A 27,117-nucleotide genomic window follows, 5' to 3' on the forward strand; every position below is an offset into this window, starting at 1 on the left:
GGTGGAGCCGTGGAGCCGTGGAGGTCACTGCGGGCTGCGGCACTGCCTCACTGGTCACGGGAGGCGAGAGCCGGGGGCCCGGGAGGGAGGCGAGGAGGTCGTAGCCTCGCAGGATCGTCGGGATGCTGGGGAGGCGCTCGTCGCTCAGGCGGAGGAGACGACCTTGCCGGCTCGCTGGATTGAGCCGGACGGGCCGACGGGGTCACGGAGGAGGTCGCGGTCGTCTCCTCCCGGCGGGGAGGCGGGGACCGTCGCGGGATGCCGGGGCCCGGGGAGGCGGGGAGGCGGACTGGCGGAGGCGCTGGCCGCGGAGCCGTGGAGGAGACGAGTAGACGACCCAGTAACCCAGGCAGTCACGCCTTCACGGAACAGTCGAACAGAACAGAAGAGGATTAAGGAGTGGAGGAGGAGTGGAGGAGGAGCGGAGCATGATTAGGATTTTAAAGAGAGCCAGAGGAATGATGGGCGATGGCCTGGCCGATGGGAATATGGGATCAGGATTGAGCCATTGAGGAGGAGTGGAGCACCCGCATCTTGTCGAGGTAGCCGTTGGCTCCTGCGGCTGCGGGCTGCGGGCTGCGGCCTTACCTCTGCTCTACGGACACTGTAGCTAGGAGCGGGAGCTGGGAGGCTAGGAGCCTAGGATGCCATGATGCCATCGCGCGGGGCCTTCTCTCGAGCCGGGGCCTTGGGCGACCGCCTAGGTCGCCTAAGGCTTGGGCCGCCCCTGGTTATGATGTGTATAAACAGTGTTACTGTTAGATACTAACTTCCATAACAGTGTTTATAGGCCAGTAAGAGGTGAAATATAGATTATGACAGAATATTGGAAAAGGCTTGTCCCAAAGGAGTATATAGCCCTTCATAGCAGTGAATGGCAAAGGTTTTATGAATTCTGACTTCAGATTTTTGTGATAAGCGGTTGTTCCTATGGCAGACATATTGATCTTCTCATTTTGTTTGCATGACGTGTGGGGAGCCTTCATGCCTGTGAACAAACTTTTAAGCTGGCAACAACCTTAAATATAGCTGATAAAATTTGGATGCTGTCAAGACTCAATATCTGTGCTCGACAGTCATGAGCAGATGGGCATTGGCTGAGAAACAACAGGAAGCATGTGCATATCTAAAGCTGTCTAATGATAAGATTAATAGACTCTCAGCCTGAATTGTAATATTGAACATCTCAGTGTTTGGAAAATAAGAGTATTATCATATAGCTTGTAGAACCTTATATGCAATATCTGGCTCTCTGGCAAGCTCTCAAGACTTGTAGGCAATTATCACTTTTGCTTAACATAAAATTGGAGGTATTGTTTTATCATGTAGTGTTTCAGCTGTGAACTTAGATAATGTTCTTCAATAATTCTTCACTTTAAACATTTGTGAACAACTTCAAGTCTATATGTTGCTGCAGGCTTGGTTGGCTTCTTCGATTCATCAGCCATTCTGTCATATCTGGCTTTGTTACTTCTTCAGCTATTGTAATTGCTCTGTCTCAAGCCAAATACTTCTTGGGATACAATATAGAAAGGAGCAGCCAAATTTTACCACTTACCAAAAGTATTATTGCTGGAGCTGGAGATGTAGGCTCTCTCTCTTTATATTCTAGCAATCATTATATGTGGAGGCCATTTCTAGTTCCATTTTTTCTTTATGTATGCAAGTATGGTTATATACTTTAGCTTATTCTATACACTGATTTCGTAAAAAAAAAGATTTGGTTCATTTAGAAACTTCTCAGCCTGCTGTCAAAGTGAGGTTCATTTTCAGTGAGAAAATTCCATCCCATTAACCAATCCAAAGAGTCTAAGGTTGCATTTTTCTTTTAGTTGCCCTCTTTATAAACTTAAATATTACAAGGAGTTGTCTGATAGATTTCCACCTGACGGTGGTTTAACAATGGTCCGCTCTTCAAAGAATTGCTCATGAACCTTCTTTTACTGCGGTTTTGACTTATACATTTGGAAAAAATCATGCTCTGTTTCTCATTTTGGATTCTGAACTAGCAATTAGTTGCTCCTCCTACTATACCCAAGATATTCAGAACCAGGGTTTAAAGAGTTTTCCATAACTTCATAATTTAGATGGTGTTTGCATTTTCAGTGAATTAGGCTTCTATAGGTTGTGGCTTATTTTGTTGAAGTTGAACTCTTTTGAATGAGTTAGAAAACTGGAATGCATAAGAATCAATGAGGAACTTGGGTATCATTTGTCAAAACATATTGGGTGGGAATATAAGTTCAACTTGGCAAACTAATACGTACAAAATTAATAATCTCTATTGAATTAGAAATTTAGAACTGTGGGATGTGTGTGTGTATATATATATACGTGTGCGCGCGCGTGCATGCGCATCCATATATATATAAATATATATGTATATATATATATGTATGTATGCATGCATGCATGCCTTGGAGAGTATTGGTGCACATTTATCTCTTGTTATTTTGAAGTTGTTGGTGAAACTTGAGAAAAGTTGAATGAAAACAGAGAAGAGATAGGTTTCAAGCTGCATATAGATCACATTAGAAGGATGACATAAAAAATAAAGATATATGCCTTAGCTATACAGTGAAAAGCAAGGCCTACTGAACCATGCCAAACCAGCCAGTTTGGGGCATACCGAACCAAAATGGTTGGTTACTTGTACAGTTCAATTCGTTGGTTTGAAATGGAGGGAGAGGGAGGAGAGAGAGGGAGGGAGGAGGAAGTGTGGGAGGAAGGGAGGGAGAGAGGAAGAGGGAGGGGGAGAGAGAGAGGCCGAGAGAGAGAGAGGCCGAGAGAGAAAGAGAGGGCTAGAAAGCTCTCATCTCATCGGCAAGAGGTTCTCCTAAATTCTTTTTTTAAAGATTTTGAATTCAAGTTGGCAAATAAGGGCTTCAATTCAATTCAAAATGAAATTTGAAACAAGACAAGGGACTTCAATTCAAAATTTTCAGAAAAAAGGGTATCCCCTATTTCAAAATAAAATAGAAGAACCTCCTGTAAATGAGATGAGGGCTTTCGAGCCGTCTCTCTCTTGGCTTCCCTCCATCCCTCTCTCTCTCCTTTTCTCTCTTTTTTTCTCCCTTCCTCCTCCTCTGCAGCTCTTCCTGTGCCGGTATGCCCCAGAGCAGCATGGTATAGATCCATACCATGCCGAACCAGTCATCGGCCGATATCCCTCCATTGTCAATTCAGCAAAACTTAGTGAAAGGTATTCTGCCTTTCCAATTTACAGTGCCACAAAGGTTATCACATGTATTACGAGTTTGTCAAACATCAAAAGAAAAATAGGGGCAAATTAGAATATCATGGTTGTCAAAATATATAGAATTTTATATTAATATTTCAACACAAATAAGAAAAAGTAAGCACTGCATTGTTTCAACCATGGTACGTCGTATCGGCCTAAGCCGGGCGATACAAGGTGTACCATATTATATCGGTTTGGTACCGGTACCTAATATAGGCGGCGTACCGACACTCGGTACGCTAAAAAAACTCCATACCATACCATACCGATATTGTGCTAGTGTGGCACTGGTACATGCTTGGGTACCGAGATGGCGAACCTTGATTTCACCTACATGCTTAAACATAGGATGAACTTCTATATAGATGGTTCTACTTGATATTGCCGTTGTGCAAACAATGAGTTGTTGACAGGCTAATTATAGGACTATCCAGCCAGAAATACCCCATAATGTGGGCAAGTAACACTAATCTAAAATATGCATTGTAATCTGTTTTCTCCAAAAAAAAAAAAGGTATAGTAATTTATAATGGCCAATATGGTTTTTTTTTGCTGACATGAATTAACATTTTTTTTTTTTGCATGTTTCATTTGTAATGCCAAAAGCTATTGGTTGATTCTTGGCAACATATCTTGATTTCAGCGACTGTTTGTTAAGTTTGATAGATAAACATATCTGTTTAGGACATCATTGTTTTACTTATTTCTATCTGAGTTCTGTTATCTTTAGAAGGCATCAATTTTTGCTAATTCTACGTGATAGTTTCTCTTTTGTAGTTCTCATGGCCTCCCTTTGTGATGGGATCTACTATTCTTGCAATTATTCTTCTCATGAAGCACCTGGTAGGATTTATTAATTGCCTTTTGGTGAAGTTCGACTCAGTGTTGGAGCAAACTTGTCAATCTGTTGGTATTTAAAAATGTTCAGGGAAAATCGAAGAAGAGTCTGAGATTCCTGAGAGCATCTGGACCACTTACTGCAGTCATACTGGGTACAACTTTTGTGAAAATATTTCATCCATCTGCAATATCAGTGGTGAGAGTAGTCTCTGTCTGAACCATTGGAATCTGAACTAGTAGATATGTTACCTCATGCTATAGTCCTTTTCTCATCTGGGCCTTATGTTATTGCTTTTAGGTAGGTGAAATTCCACAAGGCCTTCCAAAATTCCACATACCTAGAGAATTTCAATATGCAGAATCTCTGATTTCAACAGCAGTTGTCATTACTGGAGTGGCCATTTTGGTAAGAAGAGGTTTCATTTATTGTCCAAATCATTTCTCTGTCTCCAGTTTTATCAAGTAGATAGTCATGGGTACCTTTTTAACCTTAGGAATCTGTGGGGATTGCCAAAGCATTGGCAGCAAAAAATGGGTATGAATTGGACTCAAATCAGGAGGTAAGAACTAGAAAACCTTATTGTCTCAGATCGTCTCAATTCCGTATACAGCTACTTTAATGTTTCAATCAGTACTTGTGAAATTTGTGTTTGTAAGAGTGAGAGTATTGCTTCCTGCAGGATTTTATACCCAACTCTGCTGATCTCAGTCCTTAGTTTACAGATCCATAGGCTTCCAAATCATCTGATATGTTATGCTAAACAATTACCTGCTCAATTATTCCTCCCTTCACCTCCAGCACTCATTTGGATTTGAAGTTTGTTTAAGATGGAAGAAGCCTAGAGTAGTTCAGAAGAAGTTTTTTTTTCTTTCATCCACAGTTAATTTATTTCCACGTCTATCTTTTCCTTGTAAGTAGTCAGCTATGATTACGAATAGCTACAGCAATAACTGCTTCCTATATCCGAAAATTTTCTAGAGGATTTGCCATCAGCCAGTGCATAATATCTCTGTAGCCCATATCCTCTTGGAACAACAGCTCAACCCAATGCCTGTCTTCTTTTAGTAGTCATGCATATCTTCTTGTAAGACCCTTTATTTTTTTAAAAAATACTACTGCTTGAAATTGCTTGCACATATAATATGATGATCCAAAACTTGATTATGTTCATCAAATCTGGCATTCTAGAAAGCATGAAATTGATATATTTAAAATTCAGCATTTCTTTTAAAATGAGAAAAGACAATATGGCATAAACCTTTCTACTTTGTACGACATGCATCGGCAATTTTTGAGCTTTAAAGCTGGATGTAATCTACCATATTGCTATTGAATTTTATGTTATATCTGCAATATTTCTATTGCAGTTATTTGGTCTAGGAATGGCAAATATCTGTGGTTCATTCTTCTCTGCATATCCTGCTACAGGTAAATATATGAGTCGCGCTGTTCTTCCACAAACATGTAGAAATGTATTAGCTTTCTTGCTTAATTTAACAGCATTAGAATCATAAGTAGGAGATTGTTTTTTTGGTGTAAGCTTGTACTATCCTCTTAGGATTAACATGTCATGAAGGGATGGTAACTTGATGGTTGTTCTGCAGGCTCTTTTTCTAGGTCAGCTGTTAATCATGAGAGCGGGGCAAAAACAGGATTGTCTGGAATTACAACAGGATTTACAATGGGATGTGCTCTTTTTTTTATGACTCCATTATTTAGAGATATACCTCAGGTATAGTTCTGAATGATGATTTTTTTAAATCGCTATTCAAATCAGGGACTCTCTTTCTAGAAAAGATCGTACTTTGCTCCTCTGAACTGTCGTGGGATGGAAAATGGAAAAAATGCTCGACATGATGAATGACTTCTAAATGATGATCTCCTTCTGAAAATTGAACTTAAGAGCATTACTTGGTGTCTCGTAAATGTATAAATAACAACAAATTACATTTATTTCTCTACATACTATGAGCACTGACATTGATTTTTTTTTTTTGGCTTTTACATGTGCCCCATAATGTTGTCTAATTACATATATCCCTATAAGAAGACAAACAGATACAAACCCCACTTTAGAACCTCTAGGGGTATGCAGATTTGTGTGAAAAAGGAAAAAAAATATAGCATTTTTTTTAAAAATGGGAAACAATCCATTTGCCACTTGGTTTTCAGGCAATTTAGGTGTTGTTTGGCCATCATTTTTATTTTTGTTATTTTCAGAAAGTTTTAAAAAAAATCTAATTTTTGAAAATATAAACATGTTTGCTACAGTCAGTTATTTCTAAAAATATAAACATGATGGTGATGGATGAGGCGGTGATAACGGTGGCGGAGATAGTGGTGGCTATGATGATAGTGGTGGTGGGGGCATCGGTGATGTGGCGGCATCGACGATAATGGTGGTGGTGGTAACAATGGTAATGGCAGAGGAGACGGTGGCGCCAGTAGTAGAAGTGGCAACAATGGAGTAGACAATGGCAGCAATAGTCACGTGGTGTTGGTAGAGACGACAATAAAAATGGTAGCAATGATGACGGCAATGATGGAGGTGATAGTAAAAAACATGAATTCCTTGTTTCTAAAAATAGTGAATATAAACAATTTTTAATTTCTTTTTTAGAAATAAAAATTGACTTTGAAAAATAAAAAATAAAAATAATAGCATCAAACGTACTATTTATCTTGGTTTTCATAATATTATTTTTAAAAATAAAAAAGTAAAAGCGATGCCTAACAGGTCGCGTAAGTACCCATATTTCTACTTTACTTTCCATGCTCCATGTCACATTCTTACATTCTCTTATCCAAATTTACTTCTTAACATTTCATATGTTCTAAAACGATCCGCTTTATATATGATAAATCTAATCAATGTTTCTCTCCATGTTGTTAACAATTCTATATTCAGTCTGCTTACACAATTATTTATTTTCTTTGAATGCTTTATCAAGAAATGTTAGCTCTGAAATACACCACTTGCTCATGAAGAGAAATTTTATTTTTTCTGTAATTCCAAGTCTTTGCTGATCCAATTGAAAGGTTTTCTTCACATATATTAATCCTTTTATTCTGATGCATGACAGTTTTTTATTCTTTTAGTCAAATCACTATGGAGAAATGGTATATTTGATTCAAATATGCTATGAAATTCATAAGGTATTTGAATTTGATTTGGTTTATAATGGTAAATATGGCTTCGGTTTAGTTCTATTCTACCTTAGTTAAAGCCTACACTAACCATTGTACATAAAATCTACAATATGGGTTGTTGTTATATGTCAAGGAAAAAAGCAAGGGCCTATCTAGCAATAGAAAGTAAATGCTAATGCTTGAGCATCTACTGATTGTCCGGAGGGCAACATATGCATTTCACTAATAGAATATTGAAAAGAAAAAGGGAACAAACTGGTAATGAAAATGAATTGTATATGAACATGTTCTGACTTCACTACATAGGTGCACACTATTAACAAGAAGAAAAGAATGAGATCACAAGATTCCCAAGATTAGATGGTAGGACCATAGGAATATTTGGAAAAAAAGGATTTTGAAGAAATGAAATTGAATCTTTAGAATTATATCAAAAGTAGCATTAGATGTCACATTGCAGAATGTTTCCAAAATATGCTAAAGATATACAGAAATCAAGGTAAGCAATGCACACAGAAAGAAACCTAGCACTGCAGCACCAAGTCCTGATATTCAATTGGTGGAGAAAAGTTTTGTTTTTGAGATGATGGAGGAAACAACAAAATAGCTACAGATAAGATCTTAAAAAAAAGAAAAAAGGTTGAGGGACCAAGCATGTGTGGAAGTACATAGGCATTTGCTAGACACATTGTTTCATATTCATTTTCTTCAGCCAACTTTAAATGTCCATTGAGAGTTTGCTTGTAAATTGACGCAACATATTTTACTTAGTTTCTATGCCTGCTTAAAGAATGTTTGGGACTTTTGCATCAACCTATCCCCTCCAAGCTATGTTGTGCAAGATGTGTCTAAGTTATTGTTTCTATAACGAATCATCTTTCCCGTAAGTAGTGCTGTTTTTCTATTTTACTGTTTTCCTGCAGTTAACATTTTTATCATCATCTAAGCCTTGTTTCTTTTGTAGTACTCAATAACTGCTGGACAATCTTTATAGTTAAACTGACCTTAAGTTGGCTTGTAAATGTTCAGTGTGCACTCGCTGCCATTGTAATCTCTGTTGGAATAAGTCTGGTAAGAAATCCTTCAAAAAGGAATCCTTTACCTGATCTCGGTATTCTTTTCATGATGATCTCTCTGTTTTGCCAGACACTTGTTGGGTGATACCTTGGTTTATCTGAGTCCCTTTTCAGTGGATGGTCACTGTTTAACTTGTTTTTTCATGAAATTGTGCTCTGAATGAGAGGTGGGAGTGTTTGGATTTACATAAACAGCGATCCAGTAGTTGAAAATTGAAAAGTAAAAGGAAACTGTGTATCCTAATGGTTAATATATTTGGTTTCAGTTTATTATCTATAATCACATTTTTCTGTTCTTCTCTCGTATTCATTTAAATTGTTCTGAATACCTCTAGAAAAATTATGCAAGATATTCCCTGCATTTGTCTAATCCTTTTAGTAAATTGTGGTCCCTGTGGATCAAGCAATTTGGTGATCCAATACTGGCAATTGTGAATGAAAAACAAGGCAAGACTTTCACTATATCACCTTTTTTTCTTGGTTCATGATCCAGATTCTTCAACAGCTACTCTTTCTGCAAAACAATAAAAAGCTAGGGTGCATATGGAGAATTATGCATTCTTCTTTTGATACTGATGCCATCTGAATTCTGACCTACAAAATTTGATACTATCTGTTTTCTGACCTACAAAATTTGAAACTATCTGTTTTCTGACCTACCAAATTTATTAATCTTGCTCATCTTGTCTGACATTAGTTTTAATTCTTTTTTATTGACATTATTGCGTATGATCACATAGCCTGCTCTGCATGTCTGTAACTGCTAGCTTCAAGAATTTACGCCATGCCTTGCTATAGTTTTGTTTAGTAGTCAGAAATGATACAATCCTGTCTGACAGACTTTCCTACTTTAGCATCACTGGTTAGATAAAGTTTTGAGAGTTGCAACTGATAACTTTTGATAATTACTGAAGCAACCACATGTCGGAGGGTTTGAGATTGTTAGTGCACATGAGAGTGCCATAGATGCAGCAAGATCTGCAATATATGCAATTTTCACCATTATAGTGCATTCTCATCTTCTCCCCCTTCTTCCCATGATGAAGGCAATTAAAGTTTCTCTCCCACTACGAAGTTAGTTTGGGCATACAATTTTTCCATTAGATTTTTTCCACAACTTTGCGACAGTAGGTTAGAACATGGTCAACTTAATGACAGATACGCCTTTATTATTTCAGGTGGATTATGAGGAAGCCTTATTCTTGTGGCGTGTCGACAAGAAAGATTTTCTTCTTTGGACCATCACCTGTGTCACGACTTTATTTCTCGGGATAGAGATTGGTGTGCTTGTTGGGGTAAGTATTTATTTGCATGGGTATCTCAAGCATAAGTTTCTTTGCAGGACATGATGCCTTGTTAGAATTCTTACCACCTCATTGGACTACACAATTTTAAAGTATTCCCATTTTCTTTCCTTTATATATTATTTATATTTCTTGTCATTTCTTCTTGATGGTATATTTTATTATCATGGCCATAACCAGCACAATTTGTCTGACCTTCAAGAATTTTTCACCATTTTGTCCGGTTAAGTTGTATGACAAATGTAAAGTGTCTAATTGTCTTATTGAGAAAACGTCTTCTGGAGGTCTCTACAATTCATAACTAAAATAAACATCGATAGTTTTCTTCAATGATTGTTGTTTGAACAATCAAATTGAATTTTGTATTTGAATTACTATGGCATCATGAGATATAAGAATATAAAGTTGTCCTGCTAAAGTGGGGAACAATTTGCCATGTTCAACTCATATATATGCCACCTGTATGCTCTGAATTAGATTAGATCTTATAGGACTAAGGTCATTGTTTATGGAAGCTCATGATCATTCAACAAATGAGAAAGGAAGAAAGAAAGGCTTTTTGTCTCCTCTTTAAGTCATAAAAGTTGAACATAAGAGATGAAGTTGACCTTTTAGGTTCCCCTTGAGAGATGAAGTATAACTTATGTTGTTTTAATTAAAAAAATTTATTTGAGAAAGAAAAGTCAAGGTCTTCAATTCATGCATTGTTCCAGTTAAGAGTACAAATAAGACTAATCTAGGTAGTTTAGTAATAAATAAGTGTAGCGATTTAGAACATGACATCTGTGTTATTTGCCATCATGTACACAAAATAATGTGTGTTTTTATTAAAATGTTGGAATATAGCCGACCTTCACTCTATATTAACTTCGTTTTTGGATGGACAAGCATGCTATTTTGAAAGTTGAATTTGAGATCCTGGATAATGTGTGACAGTCATGAGGTTTGCATCCAGTAAGCCATAAAATTGGACCAAAGATCATAAGACATCTTTTTTAGATCCTTTCCAACAATATAAGTATGACAAAGCTGAGCACTTCCAAACTTAGAGAAATATTTTAAGCATTAATATAATTGCAGTCTTATAACTAATTTGAATTTTGTTCAAAAAGAATAACTTGCTCTTGCATAGAAAATTGCAGTATACTCTAGAGCATAAAAATCAGTATGATGCCGGCATGAGCCAATGCATTCTGTGTCATGCCACATCTAGTCACTGCAAGACCATTCGTGATTGCTCGGTTCAGTTCTGTTAGCTCACTAAACCAGAAGAAGTTTATATTATGGCTTAGTTTATGATTAGTATTTGTTGATGCATTGCAGGGTTAGTTCTTTCATTTCTGTATATCCAGAAGTGCCATTTTTTGCTTGAGAATAAGTAGTGCCAGTTGATTAAAAGATAACAAATCTGATTTTGAGTGGAGAGTTTTAAATTGCAGGTCAGTGCTTCCCTTGCATTTGTTATTCATGAATCAGCAAATCCTTACATTGGTAAGTATGCTTCTTGACTTGGATTACCAAATTGAAAGTTTGTATTTTTGCAATGCAGCATTATCAACATAAAAGTCTGATTATTGATTTCATGGTAGTATTTGGGCGGCAAATTTGTAATTTATGATCATAACCTTATTTTAATGTAGTACTGAACATTGTGTTCATACTTCATCCTATGTTCCATTTTCTCCGCTAGCTAAAGTTGCATCACAAGGAGCTGAAGCTAAATGTCATGCGCGGTCGTAAATTTGGCATTTCCAAATTGCTAAATTTATTTGATCATGTTGTTTTGTTGATGAAGCAGTTGTTTATTTGAGGGTGTCGTTTCTTGTTCGATCCCTTTTTGATTTTAATTGAGCTTGTCTAAATTACTATTGAAACTATTATTCTATCAACCAACACAAAATTATCTTCTGAGTTTTGTATTGCTATATTCTAATATGATGCATATTATCCAAATGAATGTTTTCATAAGTTTATCTGCTCAAGTTTGCAAAAAGAAAAATATGTGATATATTAGATTTTAGAATCATCCTAATTATTGTTTTTAAGCATATTTTTACAGATTTTCGTTGGCTTGTATTCATCTGCATTCCAAATTTTTGCTTTTTTTTTTTTTTAATTTACCTTTTCTATTAAGTCATTTGCATGTTTTTGTTGCAGCTGTCTTGGGACGTCTTCCTGGTACTACCGTTTACAGAAACATTGAACAGTATCCTGAAGCATATGTGTATAATGGGATTGTAGTTGTACGAATTGATGCACCCATTTACTTTGCAAATATAAGTTACATCAAGGACAGGTGAAGGCTTATAGTTCTTTACAGATGCATATGATACAAGAAAAATATAAATAAGATACAGTGATCGAAAAATCTTGCATGCTTTAGCTTTCTTCATCAAATTTGGAATTGATTTCAAGCAATCCCTCTATTGGTGTTAACAGGCTACGAGAATATGAACTCAGTTGTTCAGGTAGCACAAAGCATGGAGCGGAATCTGAAAGAATATATTTTGTGATCATTGAAATGGCACGTGAGTCTTCAAATTTCCCACATTAAATTTCTACGACCAATTAGGCTAAGAAACTGCATATATATATATACACACACACACACACATACATATGTACATGATGCCACCTGATAAATGTAATTCATGGTATACCATATAAACACATATAGGTCTCAATACCACATTGAGCTTTCTGAAATGATGCTCAGTTGAAAAACTAATGAATATGTCGAATAACTCAAACAACTATTAGATTCAAATTATGACAACTGATATGTAGCACCTTGCTCTCTGTGAGCTAGTGGACCTTGGTTTTATAGTTAGGGAGGAAGCATAACCCCATTCTATGAACAAAACATGTCAATACTCAAGTGAAGTGTAGGGATGTACTGATGAATTCTAATAGATACACTCCTTGTTTTCAGACAAATCTTATATAGGGTTCTATGTTCAGGCCACTCGGCAAGAGCAATCCAAGAAATGTCATTCCTTCTTTTTGACCTACTCTTTCTCAGAGTTTCACAATCTGTCTTCCCCCGTAGCGATTAGACTTTGGATTCAAGAATACCGGATATCTCAATCCTTGAAGCTTCTTCTCATAATTCTAGCTGCCCATCTCTGTTGTCCTCTCTTCTGATCTCATCAGGGGTGTTTCAGCCAAAGGGTCTGCTTGGGCGTTCCTATAGGATTGGGCTGGAAATTTTGTAGAATTCGTGATCCATTTAAGCATAACTACCACCCAGCCCAAAGGCTAGGATTTAAACTGGGTTCGGACAGACTCTTAGAAAATGCGAGATAAATGGGACAACATGTCCGATTCCTATGGGAGTTTCAACCTAATTGTAGCAGCCGTCCTGAATGGGCTTCGGCAGCCCGTCACCAAAGCCCAAGAAAAGGCCCACGGGCACATCTAACATAATCACAAAGCAGAGCCCAAAAAAGTTTTGGGCGTGTCGTGATCATCGCTCTATAATTGTTGTTTTCCTCTTTTTTAAGTTTCTAAACGTCGCCATTGAAATAATGAAGGCTTTTCTTTAATCGCCGCAGCTGTTCCGTACGTAGACTCCAGCGCGGTCCAAGCTCTCAAGGACTTGCATCAAGAATATAAATCACGCGAAATCCAGGTTCGGCATTACCTCGATCCCGAGTTCCTAACATTCAGATCTTGTTATGATATGATTCTGAGAGGGCTTCGGTCCCTTGGTGCAGATTGCAATTTCCAACCCAAATCGAAAAGTTCTGGTAACGCTCTCGCGGGCTGGTCTTATCGAACTAATCGGCAAGCGATGGTATTTCGTAAGCGTGCATGATGCCGTGAAAGCTTGCCTCGAACACATGCAGAACTTCCACGGGAGAATGGGGGACCAGACGCCGGCTGGTAGGCAACCAGGTTTCCTGCAATGGCAAAGGAAACGAGATGGTGAAGGAGAGGAACTCAGCCCTGACGAGGAACCTCTCCTGTCGCAAAAGGAGGTTTAAGTGCTGTTTCTTCCCATTCGTTCTGCTGCCGCCTGCTGGTTCATCCATTAAATGTAGATGGGAATCAGCGGCAAGGATTCTTGTTTTATATGATAAAATAAGTGCAGTTTTGGCTCCTCAAATAAGAAAAGGTTCCATGGTTTATAAGATTGCTGCTTGGGCTGCGGACCAGGTAATTTTATCTGTAAGAAAATGCCCCCGTCCGATCAGTCTCGCACAGGTCCATGCAATGGATCTCTATTCCTAGTTGTTGAGAGAAGAAGGGTGGACGAGCCCATCAGTGAGTTGGCAAACTAGACGTGCAATGCTACCGAGCTGTGCTCGTAGAGCCAGCAGGGACTGAGATCAAATTAATTAACGGGACTGGCAAACTAGAGGAAACTTTCCTCTTTGTTTTCCTTGTGATCTAGAAATTCCTAGCTTTTCAACTTGCAATGTTTAATGATGGACTTCTAACTCAAGGATGTGCAAGGCGGTAAGAAAGTTCGGACGCATGCGACAAGTCTAAAATTGATTGCATTGTGCTCGGATTTTTAAGGTTGTACTCATGAAGCTAGCTTCGATTAACGGAAGACCTTCAGCCTAAGCAAGTATAATAGAGGTACAGAATCTGTTGCTTCCTTTTGCGCATCGCATTTATTCAAGTCTTAAACATCTCTGATCTTTAAAAAATGACTTACTCATAATACCAAAGCGAGAAACTATTTTGATTTATTTTGATCAGGTTATGACCACAATATCTAAACATCTACGAAACTGAAACATTACTTGCATTATTTCTGGTAGTAACAAACATTACTTGGAACTTCCATCGTTTGGTGATGCTTTTGTTCTAGATTATATTAAGCAGCTGCTACAAAAGCCGTTGACATTACATTCGCATCAAAATAACACCAAACCACACTGGTAGAGTAAGAGGAAATTTAATAATATGTCCACGTCCCATCTCGAACCACTGTAACTTCCCACCGCCGTCCCTCGCCCCTCTCTTAGCAGCAGCAATTTACTGATATAAATGTCGATAAGAGCATAATAACATGGAAGCATAGAAAAAGCTATCGCAATTGCCCTTACCTCACATAACGAAAATTTATTATGTGAACCCACGGTATAATGTAGCAAAAGCATATCAGCGACAAATGCTTCATCAACCCAGTTACAGCAGAAGGCTATATATTGCACCAGGGCTCCGACAACACTAGCCTAGCCTACTTCACACTACGCTCGAGCATGAAACATTAAGCATTAACTTTGGGTGCCCATCCAGCGATCACATGCTCCTTTGTTGCCTTGGTCTTTATGAAGGATTCCCGATTGAAAAGCAGCTGGACAAAATGAGTATGTCATATTCAGACTTTCACATAAAATTAATAGCTAATAATAATTCATGTGTAGGACTTGATAAGCACATTTCTTCATTGAGGGAACATAAAATCCTAACAAGTGCGATGATAACTATTGAGGGAATAATACGAGCAGCAACCGAAGAACCCACGCAATATTCTCTGAATCCACAAACTTCATAAAGATATTTTAAAAATACACATATTTCTTTCTGAACTAGTCCTTCTAATGGTAGACAATAGCTATCATCTTGCACAGCTAGTCTGTCTCAACTGAACTACAATGACTGTTTTAAGAAAATGCCCTGTCAGTTCCCTCAATAACATGCATAGCTTAAGATATCTCATCAGCTTGCCTTGTAGGTAGTCCTAAGCTGCATGATTTTTTCCCTGGGCCAGTGCATACCTCAAAATATTTCATTTTCTTTTATTAGAATAGACAATTTCCAACGAAAAAACCATGGATGACAATCTCTAATAGCCACTTTTAGTTTGAGAATACTGCAATTATTTATATTGTGAGTCTTTACAGAGGTAATATAACAGCTAAATACTGCAGGCTAAACTCATTCTACCACCAACATCACCATCTTTCCTCAAAGTTAAGCATTCATTCAAACCCCACCGCATACATGGGAGCACACACCCCCCACACAGGCTTGCACACACACCCGCGCATCTCAAGCATAATAATAAATAGTCCTAGGAGCTTATCCAGCATAGATACATATCAAACTGAAGTAGTCTAGAAAGAAAGACCAACAACGTAGAGGGCCCAATTAGCTGAACAATTGATGAGACTATGAATAACAATAAAAAGAACCAAGTCATGGAAGATTGTTGCTCAATTTTTACTCAAGAAGATAACACCATTCAGCACCACATAAGACAGTCCCATTGGAAAAAACTAAAATTACTGATGATAAGAATTTCATCCTGATCACTACAAAGTGAGTGATAAGACCAAGACCGCAAGACTTATGTAACAGAACTGGAATGATCTATAAATGACAACTCTAAGACGAGGTCACCACATACAGGTCAGATAGATGCACACAATGAGCTATACTTCTTGTCAAATCACCCCAACCTCCTACACATTCTGCCAACAGGCAAGATTTGAAATACCATATTAGTGGAGCCGAATCGGTAGGGTATGTAGTGTCATGTGCACTGAATCGGTATGGTATGATTTAACAATATATGATACTAGTACATGGTACAGTATGATACTAGTGCACCCTTGATATGCCTCAGTATGGGAGTATTATACTGAAGTATAGTCTGTTTTTCAACCCTTGTCAATGATCCTGGTTTATGACAGAAGGCACATGCCTTGATGTACACTAGAAAATTCAAGAAAATCATGATAACCATTATGAAAAACAAACACTTCTGATGCAATTTTTTCACTAATTAACAACTTGATGAGAGCAGAATGATCAGACTCAGTGAGTAGAACTCCCAGTAACAGTCCCGTTCAAAAATGCCTATAGATCCCCCAGACCATCAATATTCAAAGATAAATATAGACAATATTTAAGAAAAGTTTAGAGGAAACTAGAAATTTAATGTCTTTTAATCATTACATGGTAATTAAGGATTGGAAAGTGAGAAACAGAGAAGAACACAAAGAAATATCCTCATTACAATGTATGAGAGGAGAGGAGAATTAGAACTGGTTGGTAATTATTAATTAAAGATAATCCTATATAGTGCAAGATCTAGAAAACAGGACCACATGCCAAGAGAAATTCCACAAAAGACAACCAAATTCAATTATTTCTTTCATCGATAATATGGTCAATGTAGAAGTCCTCAGGGAGAGGCTAAAATCAGTCTTGAAAAGAAAAAGGATCTAGAGGATCAGTAAAAGGCCACCAAACTAAAGCATAGCTCAATAAGAAGCAGGTCAAGGTTACACACTCCATCCTAAAAAGACACCCTGACCAGACACACACATTTCTGAACAATGATAAGGCTGATAGTAACGCAAATAAAGAGAATGCGACCAAACTCCAAATGCAATGCTCAGACTTTACAACAACCTAAACAGAATAAATTGTGTTTCAAGGACAGATGTGCAGCATTAACCACTGAAAGGTATTGCCAGGAAGAATCCTTTGCAGTGAAAATTTAAAGATAAAAAATAATGAACGAGACACAAAAGCAACCAGAGAAAGAAGATGAACAAATAAAAGTTCAGGAAAGCTTTCTTCTACCTTCATGTAAGCATGAACATGCGTCAAATTTTCTGGTATCTTCCACCCTTTAAAATGATCAAGGGTTATCTCAAGATGGAACAACTTTGGTGCCAAGCTCAAGTCAACTGCAGAAATATTTTCGCCATTAACATATGGGCCCTGCCAGCATCAGAGCTCAATCAGGATTTTTGTCAATATTGAAGAAGCGGCAACAGGCTGCCATAAATATTTAGAAAGAAATATCTATATGCATGTAGTCCAAGTTGTAGATGCATTAGCTCTTTTTATGGCCTTAAGCGTTCATCCTAGCCCTACGATGAAGGGAGAGGGGACAAGAGAGAGAGAGAGGGAGGGAGGGAGAGAAGAAGGGAGGAGTCAGAAAGGTCAATATTTTACATGAGCTTTGAGATGCTCATCCAGTGCACGCAATTCATCAAGCAATGTTGTTTCTGACCCATCATTGGGATCCTTGCTTCTCAAGAACTTGACAAAAGAAGGGAATATTTTTGATCCCCTGAAGTGAATATAGAAAAAGTTAGATTGTTGAATAATTGAATATTCAGTGCTAAAAGACTGAAGCACTGAAAATATTTACTAACTTTGATGTTCTGAAACAAGCAGCACAATGCACTTTACAGAGGCAGGTATTTCTCTAAGTGAATGGGAATATCAGAAAAGGAGTTATGTGTACCTTCTTGTTACAAACCATAAAGGGTTCCAGTTTCTTCATTCCATTGACCCAGTAAGTATCGAGTTTAGTTAGTTCAGAGAATGGAGTATTAACAACTTGCTTACAGATATGATCCAGACTCAGATGTTCATGTGAAACTTTTTTTTCTTTTTTTTTTAATCTTGGAAAGAAGCCCCTCTTCATGCTCACAAGCCACACCTAAAGATTAATAGCGCAAAGCAGATGATAAATTATTTTCTCCCAATCACAAGGCATAACCTCCTGATGCTCCCAGACCACGCCTACTAAAGAGAACCACTTTATGATCTCTTTCATAATAAGGCCAACCAGATAAAGGCATGAATCTATTTGGTAGAACGAGTATCTACCTATTCTGCCAAGCACGGCATCTAGCATCATCACCCATTAAGAAAAGTTATAAAAAGAAATTCATTTCTTCTTATTTGATTTCACTCTCCGTCACTGACCTCCTCTCCTCCACTTATACCTCATCAAGGCTCCCATAAATAAAGGGCTTCACACATTAAGGAATAATGATCTGTCAAACATTAGGCGGACATTTATTCCATAGATTTATTAGTTGAAAGAAACATTCATCTCTCAGAAATTCAAAACTAATAAAAAAAACTGGCAAGGCAGCTTAATCTATAACTGTCTGTAGTTTTCTAATTATTTGCCAGAGAACCTTCATGTTTAACCTGTTGTATGATTCAACAAAACCACCTACATATTCTTTCTTAAATACTTGGACAGTTAATTTCTGTATATCTTTTTCTTTAATTTTTCCCTAAAAGTTAATATCTTTGCTTAGTGGTACAGAATTGGGAAAAGGCTTAGCAGTTTTCTTCCTTCCCCTTTCATCAACTAACAAACAAAAAGTCAAATGTACAAATTAAATATCTATATGGATGCTGAGAGAGCAAAAAAGTTTATCAAATTAAGTTAGAGGGACTCTTCCCTTCGAATTTTTGGCAACAAAAATAACTCTCATATAGCTAGAGAACAATGCAAGAATATAGAACTCTCATATAGATAGAGAACAATGCAAGAATATAGAGCTCAGATTTTTTTTCATAATGCACAAAAAATTTCCTTCTCCTCTACGCAACTTTTCTCTGTTCAACCAAATAAGAGAAAATTCCATTCTTCTTCCTTCTTTTGTTGTGTGTTTAGTTACATATCCTTTGAATTGGCTTCACACTTCGCGCAAAGGTTTACTAAGACATCGTACAAGTATTCCACCAAAGGAATTTGAAAGAAAGCATTTGATAAAGAGGTGCAGGCAAAACTTGACAAATAGAAAACATTTAAAACAGGACTTGTAGAGATCAGTGAACATTTACAACATGTCACCCAAAACATATTTTGTTCAAATACATTTCTAAATTTCTCGATTTACTGTAATGATGAAGCATTTTCATTATAATGCATGCACCAAATTACCCTTCCCATTAGCATAAAGAGATTGAAGCCAAATTTGATTCAGAGCCAGTGAAATTATTTATCAACCACCAGTATGTCATAAGCCTCAAAGTAAAACCTGATACTTAAAGTTTAGCGCAGATGGTCATCCCTCAGTGATTCCCGCTCATTCTGTAGCCTGGACTTTTACAACAATAAATTTAGTGGCTCTGCATCTATTATTGTTTTCTTGAAGCTTAAGGGGCATCCAGTTGAATCTTAAAATGCAATTGTAGAGGGTCTATAAAAAAAGTATTTATAAAAAAAAACGAGAGAGAAAAAGAAAAGGGATTGTTCACTCTAAGGCCTAATCTATTACAATCTCTTAATTACTTTTTTAGAGTAAAAATCAGAATAATAAACCGAAAGCAAAAGAAACTCCCCACAATTTCAGACTATCTAACCCTAATGTAAAAGATTAATGGAATCCAATCGAATTCTACAAACAAAAAACAAAAAAGGGAAAAAAAAAGACTTACACCGACGAGTACTCCTGGGGAGTGACAAGAGAAGGGTTGGGGTATTTCTCCTCGATGATCTGGGTGATGACATCCGAATCGGGAACCCATTTGCCATCGTCGCACTTGAACACCGGCACCTTCCCCTCGGGACTCATCGTCAAGAACCTGAAACCCCCACCCCATTCCCAGAAACCCACAATCGTAACAATAACTCATCACAAAAACAATTTCTTTAGAACCCAAAAAAATCAACAAAAAAGAAAGAAAAAAAGAGGTCACCAATCGGGCTTGTTTTCGACGTTAATCAGCTTCATCTCATGGGGCACCTTCTTCTCCTCCAGCGTAAGAAGAACCCTCTGGCTAAAAGGGCCTATTGTTTTTTCCGATCGATTAGAAAGCACGAAAGAAACTGACCAGAGGTGAACCTTAAGCGAGATCGCTGAAGAAGGGGGAGAGAGAAGAGAGAGACTCACAGTCGCCGAGGGTGTTGGGAGCGCCGGCGGCGGCCTTGACGCAGACCTCGACGGGTTTCTCTGCCATTGGCGACGGATGGCGGTGGCCGCTATCGCTTTTCTTCGTCCCTTGGAAGTTCGATGTTCTGGAAGTGAAGAGCGGTTGGCATAAGAGGAAGCGTCCATTTATAGCAGGATGTCACATTTTCTTTCTGGAAATTTCGTGATTAAGATGCAGTTCTGGCGTGACCGCGGAACTTTTGGTTGGTAGCTATTTGGTCTAAATGGGTTGGTTTTCCCTGCAAATGGATCGAATCGGACGGTATAATAAGTGACTCTAACCTAATTCAATTCTTATTCAGGTTCTAATGTTGGACTAGACCCAATCTACCCAATCTAATATAAGATCGAATTGGGTTGGATCGAGTTCATTACTAAAAATTTCTGACCTAATGGATCATTGGGGTCGAATCGGATCTATGTATAATCCGATCTCAACCAAAAAAATAAATTTGGGCTGGATCCAGTTCGGGTCCAATAGTAAATAAATAAAAAGAGAATAATCAGAAATCTTTTCCCAAACAAAAGCAACGTCAACCACCTTCGATTTTGACTATGTTGATATTTATAATATACTTTTCTCAATTATCATATATCTATGCAAGAAGATAATTGTAGCTGTGATGCAATAGACACAACTGCTAAAAAATTCACAAACGTTTCCACTAGCTCCTTACGATACATTAAGGCACACTTACCTCATGTTTGTATTAACTCTTTTACTTGCATCAAATATATCATAAAAAAAAATTGTCCCAGCAATGAAAGAAACATGTTGACTCAAAAGAAGAAAGAGCACTCTTCATCGAACCAATCTACAAAAATGGTGCAACATCCAAGTTCTTTGATAGCCATGGACTCCATATACGAATAAATTTAATGAAATTTTGTCGAAAGAATATAGAAAAAGTAATTCAAGATTTTGCTATGAAATTATATATGGTACTTATGATGCATAAAAGAACTACATTATTTATCAAAACAAGAAATAATTAAATATTTCTGTCTTCTCCAAAGTCCTGCAATATCTGCATAGTTAGTACTAGATGCTAGTGATGAGCTTGGAATTGAACTCCAGTCTCCATATAAATTCCAGCTTTCTTTTTTCGCCAATACTCTTCATAGATCAAGCTATTAGCAAGAATATGGTAGACCGACACCATTATTGAAAATAATATTACATTCATGTTATTCATTGAGGAAAATAATTTAGTTTGCAAGCACCATAGTAATTATGAGAATTTGGTGCTAATGCCATGCAAAACTGACAATAAATTAGATTAAATGGCACTGTTAATATGCCATATTTCTGAAGTATTAATAAAACAAAATTTAAAAAATAAATGTTCGAAGTAGCTCCATTGGGGATTTTTTATGCAATTTAATCCTTGCGCAAACGCACGCTTTCGTCCGACCGCTGATCGACTCCGATTCGTCCGAGCTCCGTAGCCCTTGCCCTCCCCCTCCCTTCCTTCCTCCTCGTCGAAGGAAAGAATGGAATCCGTTTGCCGACTCCGTCTCCACCCCACGCCTGTTCACCTCCCCCTCTTCTCCCGCCCCGCCTTCTCCAAACCCCTCCTTCCCCTTAAACCCTTCTCCCCCAAACCCAGACGCCACCTCTCCCTCCGCGCCTCCTATACTGCCCCCATCCCTTCCCGCAAAACCCTAGACCCCCTTTCTTCTCTCCTGCGCCCCGCCGGCGTCGTCCTCGCCGCCTCCGCTGCCCTCCTTCTCGCCCGCTTCCACTGCCCCGCCCCCGCCACCGCCGTCTCTCCACCTCCTGCCACCGTCCAATCCGACACTCTTACCGAAGATGAGAAGGAACGCACCCTCGAGGAGTACCTCGACTCCCACCCCGACGACGTCCGCTCCCTCCGAGCCCTGATGGAGCTCAAGGTCAAGTCCCGGAAGCTCCCCGAGGCAATCGACATCGTCGACCGCCTCATCGCCCTCGAACCCGGCGAGAGGGACCTCCCACTCCTCAAGGCCCACCTCCGGAACTACAGCGGCGACGCCGAGACCGCGAAACAGGGGTTCGAGGAGGTCCTCCAGCAGGACCCCTTCTGCGTCGAGGCCTACCACGGGCTCGTCATGGCCGCCTCCCAGTCGGAGGAGTCCTACGCGGAGCTGGACGGCATTCTGAAGAGAGTCGAGGGGGCCTTGGAGATGTGCAAGAAGGCAAAGAAAAAAGAGGACTTGAGGGATTTCAAGCTGCTGGTCGCTCAGATCAGGGTCATCGAAGGGAAGTATGAGGACGCTCTCAAGATATATGAAGAATTGGTGAAGGAGGAGCCGAGGGATTTCAGGCCTTATCTGTGCCAGGGGATTATATATACTTTGTTGAGGAAGAAGGATGAGGCCGAGAAGCATTTCCAGAAGTACCGAAGGCTCGTTCCAAAGGGTCATCCTTATGCACGGTACTTTGAGGAAAATATGATGGCGATGAAGATTTTTGGGCAGATGGAGGAGAACAAAAGAACAGGATCTTTCAAGAGCTGAGGGGTTATTGGTAAGGAGGACAATTCATAGAGGAGTTCAGTTGGAACCTTTTAATTTGAATTTTCTATATGTTAGCATTCAAAATTTTGCTGGTCAATTTATCTGGTTTCAGTAGTAACTATGTTGATGAGTGATGACATTTTGATTTCACTAGTCTGGTCACGAAGCTGTTCTAATAATGGCCTTTCTAATGTTTTCTAATGTTTTTGTTAAGTTGGATAGTCAGAATAGAACCGTTTAAATTGAACCTTTCATGGTCTCGGTATAAATTTTTCTTCTAATTCACGAGCTTCATTGAGGTTAGGCATTGAAAAAATAATGGTTTTTTTTTTTTTTTTTTTTTTTTTTGCAGCAAAACACCAAGCAAGGCTCTTGCATGCATGCTTATTTAAATGATAGTATCTTAAAGTACCTGACGCCACTTTGGTTGTTTAGAATTGGAATTAGAAAACTTAAACCAATTTTCAATTAGGAACACAGTGTTCTCATTGGTACTCAACTACAAGCTTGGTCAGGGTATCTTATCTATTGCTGGGGCTTATGCATCTAGGATCCTAGATAGGTGCCTAGTCAGCTCTCAAGAGTATAATTGCCAAATGAACTACTTCAATGTATGGTGATTCTAAGCTGTTCAAAACATCAGTTTGTTCTTGTTTTGTCTACATTAACTCAGAGGGCATTTATATGTTATTTTCTTTTTGTATCATACCTATGTTCTTCTAGTTTATGCAGAAGTGGAGGGAAGGAAATGAAACTCGGAATAATTTACATCACAAATTTTCCCCCTAGTTTTGTTTTGTTGCCGGTACTCTGTTGGCATCTGAATGCTGCTTAAATTCTATGTATCAAATACTGCGATATGGGTCTATTACTACTATTAACAAATGTTACTTTCTTTCTTGATTATATCATCACTAGTATTAGTTCTTGACATCATTATGTATACTGTTATGGATTCTTAGTTTAGGTTTGGCGAGGGGGTACAATTTGATATATTTATCGGCATTTAGATTCAGTGATTCACATGTTTGAAAGACAGCTTTGGTGATTCAAAAGAAGTATTTATTAATCATATCATTATCAGATATTATACTATTATGCGTTAATGTAGTACATTACTTTGCACTGACATAGGTGGCATTGATGTCGGTACTGGAGTCAGCTTTAGTAATGCTGTATGTATTGGGTCAGTGGGCAGCATCTGATATATGACAATAGAACAACTGTGTACCTTGACTGAAGATAAGGATTTGGGCAATGAGTGGATATTGTTATATAAACTATTGAGTAGTTGAGATCTTATGCTCGCGATGAACTTGCGTTATGGGAACTATTGACAAATTGCTAAGTGTATTCGTAGAGGGTAAGCGGACTTGAGATTCTGCATATTAGCTATATCTTAACTGCTTGGGGTTGTGCTCAGTTTTGGCTCCAATCTATATCTTATCTATCCCTGGTCCAAGAGACTGCTCAGCCTGATTTAGTTAGTAACAGGAAAACTGGAACCTGAAGCTGCAAAAACCACAAATTGATTTCACAGTACTTACATATTATCTTATCGAGATCGAAGGATTTAAAGTTATTTTAAGAGAAAAATGTTAGTTCCTTAGTGACACATGAATGTATTTGTGTGGAGCATAAGATAGCTTTTCACAAGGTTTGAGGATGGTATTTTAAAAGGTATCATGTTTCACTTCTGGTGCTGTTATCAACCAATGCCATTATAATTAGTGTACCTCATTGACCCTGGTCTGATATCAGCATGGGTATTTAAAAAAAAAAAAAAACATCAGATGAGTGCTTCAGATTGATGCAAGGATATGTGGGATGGATCTATTTACTTTTTCCTTATAGTTTTTACTATTAAGTATATATAACTACCTTTTACATACATGTCTCTTGCTGGAGGAAATCAAGGTGAAACATATTTCTCATACAAAGAGAGTAGTGGCACACTAGGTTGAGCAAATGTGGACCATTATTCAAAATTCAATGGTTTATCTTGGTATCTTGGTGTGTTTCCTTGGGAGGTAGGGCTTTTGCGATGAGTGAAACATCTCATAGTTACAAGGAGAGAAATAGGGTGGCCTGCTAGGTGGGTTGGTTAGGACTATTAATCAAAATTCAGTGGTTTGTGGCTCAAAACCCAGTGGTTTTTGACATGACAGCATTTCAGTGTATATATATCATGGTTAAAATATCTTGACTTATCATCCGATAAAGTTACTAAGTGATTGAATCTAACAGTATTGCTAGTTCAATTTCCTCTAGTGGCATATCGCCATTTCAGTTTAATTTATCAGTGTTAGGAAAATCCAACTACTCAATTCTACCTTGTATTCTTTTATTCACTCTGTTGATATCTGTAAGAAGCTGATTTTAAGTCTGATGCACTTTCACATAAGAAAACAATGTCCATCAGAAAAACCATTCACTGCACTATCATTTCATCAACAATTGCGAACCTACGATATATGTTCAAGATATACTTTATATCAACTAGTAACTCGGCACTTTTCTTATCTGGACCAAATGATCTTAAAATTCTAACTATCTGGTCACTAACTTTGCTTTTGCACCAAGAACGATGCTATATAGTAATGTCTTAACGGTTTTTAATGTGCCTTGATCGTGATATTAATTTGTTTGAATTAGTAGGTATGATCATCTTGAAACCAGCAAATATTGGACGAAGAATGTTGTTGTCATCTCTAATTTTATTTAATTCTTATATTTAAACATAGTTTCAGAAAAATGTTGATTGGAAAATTACAATAGGCAAACTAATACTTAAAGATCTGATTGTGAATTTGGCAACATATGAGCCCTGGTTATGTCATTTAATGTTTAGAAGTTCAAGAATTACTTTTCTATTCATTTTTTTAAAAAAAAATAAAACATGTTTTTAGGTCAGAAATCGTCTTGCAGCAGGTTTACTTAGAAAAGCACGGTTTGTATCTCACTTCAAATTCTTCATTTTAGAATATTGCTTCCCAACTTGATTATTTTTCAATAAAATCAGTGAAGTTTCGATTTTGGGATAAGCAACCTTTGCGTTCTGCTATGATCTATTGTGATGTCAGTTTTGTAGATTTCTAAAAGTATTTCTCTTCAAGTGTTTTATATATATATATATATATATATATATATATATATATATATATTGTGATATAAGGACTTCTTTCTGTGGGGGTATACTTCTCAGATGATGGTGGTTTGTCAGTTCTGGTAAGGATAGCTTAGTAGATGGATAAATTGTAACATTGGGGATTATATTAAAATGTCATTACTTCTCATGGATACGGACATTGAAATTTTTTTGACAGATCCAGACACACACACACACAAAAAAAAGGAAAAAGAAAAAAAAATAAAAAATGAAAACGGAACACCTTGTTCAGTGGGCAGCCAGTGCTGCAGAAACCGGTACAGTTCTTCTGCTATGGTCCCTCCATTATATATTGCTAAACAACCTTCTGGGGTTCTGATGAAATAAGCATGGATGCTGGTGTTCATTATATTTGTGGACGAAACTTTTAGAGTACATTGTCAATGAGACACTATAATTTGGCAAAGCATGATGTTCAGATTCTATTCCATCAATCAGATTATTGCCTACCAATTGAGGGCTGTGTTTCTGAAACTAGAATGTGAGTATCAAATATGTAGTATTGCTTTACTGGGGTTCTAGTATTAATCATGCGTGGAAATATGTATTGCTTATTTAGTTCCAGAAAACCTGCTTTGGAATCTCAAACTTTGCGATGTACAAGGTCTTGGTTCTTGGTTCCTTTTAGTCCTTGCTTAGCATTATCCTACAGGTACATTGTGCAGGGGAAATGGTAAGTTAGCAGTGGAAGCTTTGCATTGTTGTTGGGTGAAAAATAAGACATTGAGGCATCTCATCTGGGGTTGGTCTGGCCATATATAAGATCCTATCTTGATCAGTGGCCATACTTAATATGACTATTACTGCTGTATGGGAGTATGCATTTGCTAAGTTTTTGAAGCCTTATCCGTTTCTTTTTCGGTTGATTTTGGAACTATTCAATTTGGATGAAATTTTCTTTTGATGCTTGTGCTTCCATGGGTGGATGGTTCGATGTTTGCCAATGGGGTGCTATTTATGCTAGCCAATTCATGCATGCTCCGCGAACATCTCGCATGAATCTCGAGATAGGACATTGTGCTATCTAAAATCTGCCCTTAGAAGAGGTATCCTATCGTGCAAGAGTAGTCACTTGAAAGAATTTTAGGTTTTCTGATGCTGATTTGGTAGATTGTTCGATAGATAAAGCAATCTACTACTGAATATTGCACCATGGTTGAAGGCAGCACGGTTACATGA

General features: G+C 37.9%; 3 protein-coding genes across 6 annotated transcripts in view; 2 read left to right on the forward strand and 1 right to left on the reverse strand.

The window, feature by feature from the left end:
* The window catches only part of LOC103711287 (probable sulfate transporter 4.2), a 32,001-nt gene extending 18,278 nt beyond the window's left edge, over positions 1-13,723 (forward strand). For all 4 annotated transcript variants that reach the window (XM_039124221.1, XM_039124222.1, XM_039124220.1 and 1 more), the window contains 14 exons: positions 1,418-1,586; positions 4,019-4,084; positions 4,170-4,277; positions 4,380-4,487; positions 4,576-4,641; positions 5,450-5,510; positions 5,687-5,814; positions 8,262-8,303; positions 9,487-9,603; positions 11,052-11,103; positions 11,770-11,908; positions 12,052-12,140; positions 13,167-13,243; positions 13,329-13,723. In XM_039124221.1, the coding sequence (XP_038980149.1) occupies positions 1,418-1,586; positions 4,019-4,084; positions 4,170-4,277; positions 4,380-4,487; positions 4,576-4,641; positions 5,450-5,510; positions 5,687-5,814; positions 8,262-8,303; positions 9,487-9,603; positions 11,052-11,103; positions 11,770-11,908; positions 12,052-12,140; positions 13,167-13,243; positions 13,329-13,598 (1,492 nt within the window). In that variant the 3' untranslated portion in view covers positions 13,599-13,723. The remainder of the gene's footprint in view (positions 1-1,417; positions 1,587-4,018; positions 4,085-4,169; positions 4,278-4,379; positions 4,488-4,575; positions 4,642-5,449; positions 5,511-5,686; positions 5,815-8,261; positions 8,304-9,486; positions 9,604-11,051; positions 11,104-11,769; positions 11,909-12,051; positions 12,141-13,166; positions 13,244-13,328) is intronic.
* An 866-nt stretch (positions 13,724-14,589) lies between these two features.
* LOC103710555 (probable glutathione S-transferase DHAR1, cytosolic) lies at positions 14,590-20,379 on the reverse strand. The gene is made up of 6 exons (XM_008796327.4): positions 20,232-20,379; positions 20,038-20,128; positions 19,777-19,923; positions 17,542-17,659; positions 17,164-17,304; positions 14,590-14,923 (listed from the first exon to the last, which is right to left on the reverse strand). Exons 1-6 carry the CDS (start codon positions 20,296-20,298, stop codon positions 14,837-14,839), a joined length of 651 nt encoding a protein of 216 aa, XP_008794549.2. The 5' UTR covers positions 20,299-20,379; the 3' UTR covers positions 14,590-14,836.
* A 1,283-nt stretch (positions 20,380-21,662) lies between these two features.
* LOC103710546 (protein SLOW GREEN 1, chloroplastic-like) lies at positions 21,663-23,542 on the forward strand. Its single transcript, XM_008796315.4, has 2 exons — positions 21,663-22,779; positions 23,122-23,542. Exon 1 carries the CDS (start codon positions 21,765-21,767, stop codon positions 22,767-22,769), a length of 1,005 nt encoding a protein of 334 aa, XP_008794537.2. The 5' UTR covers positions 21,663-21,764; the 3' UTR covers positions 22,770-22,779; positions 23,122-23,542.
* The last annotated feature ends 3,575 nt before the right edge of the window (positions 23,543-27,117 follow it).

The sequence above is a fragment of the Phoenix dactylifera genome, chromosome 3, assembly GCF_009389715.1.
Source record: "Phoenix dactylifera cultivar Barhee BC4 chromosome 3, palm_55x_up_171113_PBpolish2nd_filt_p, whole genome shotgun sequence".
Lineage (NCBI taxonomy): Eukaryota > Viridiplantae > Streptophyta > Magnoliopsida > Arecales > Arecaceae > Phoenix > Phoenix dactylifera.

Coding starts and splice junctions, on each gene's coding strand:
- LOC103710555 (XM_008796327.4), bottom strand. CDS start 20,298: ATGGCAGAGAAACCCGTCGAGGTCTGCGTCAAGGCCGCCGCCGGCGCT. Junction 17,305..17,541: donor ATGAGCATCTCAAAGCTCAT/GTAAAATATTGA, acceptor TGATGCTGGCAG/GGCCCATATGTTAATGGCGA. Junction 14,924..17,163: donor ATGTTCATGCTTACATGAAG/GTAGAAGAAAGC, acceptor CATTTTGTCCAG/CTGCTTTTCAATCGGGAATC.
- LOC103710546 (XM_008796315.4), top strand. CDS start 21,765: ATGGAATCCGTTTGCCGACTCCGTCTCCACCCCACGCCTGTTCACCTC.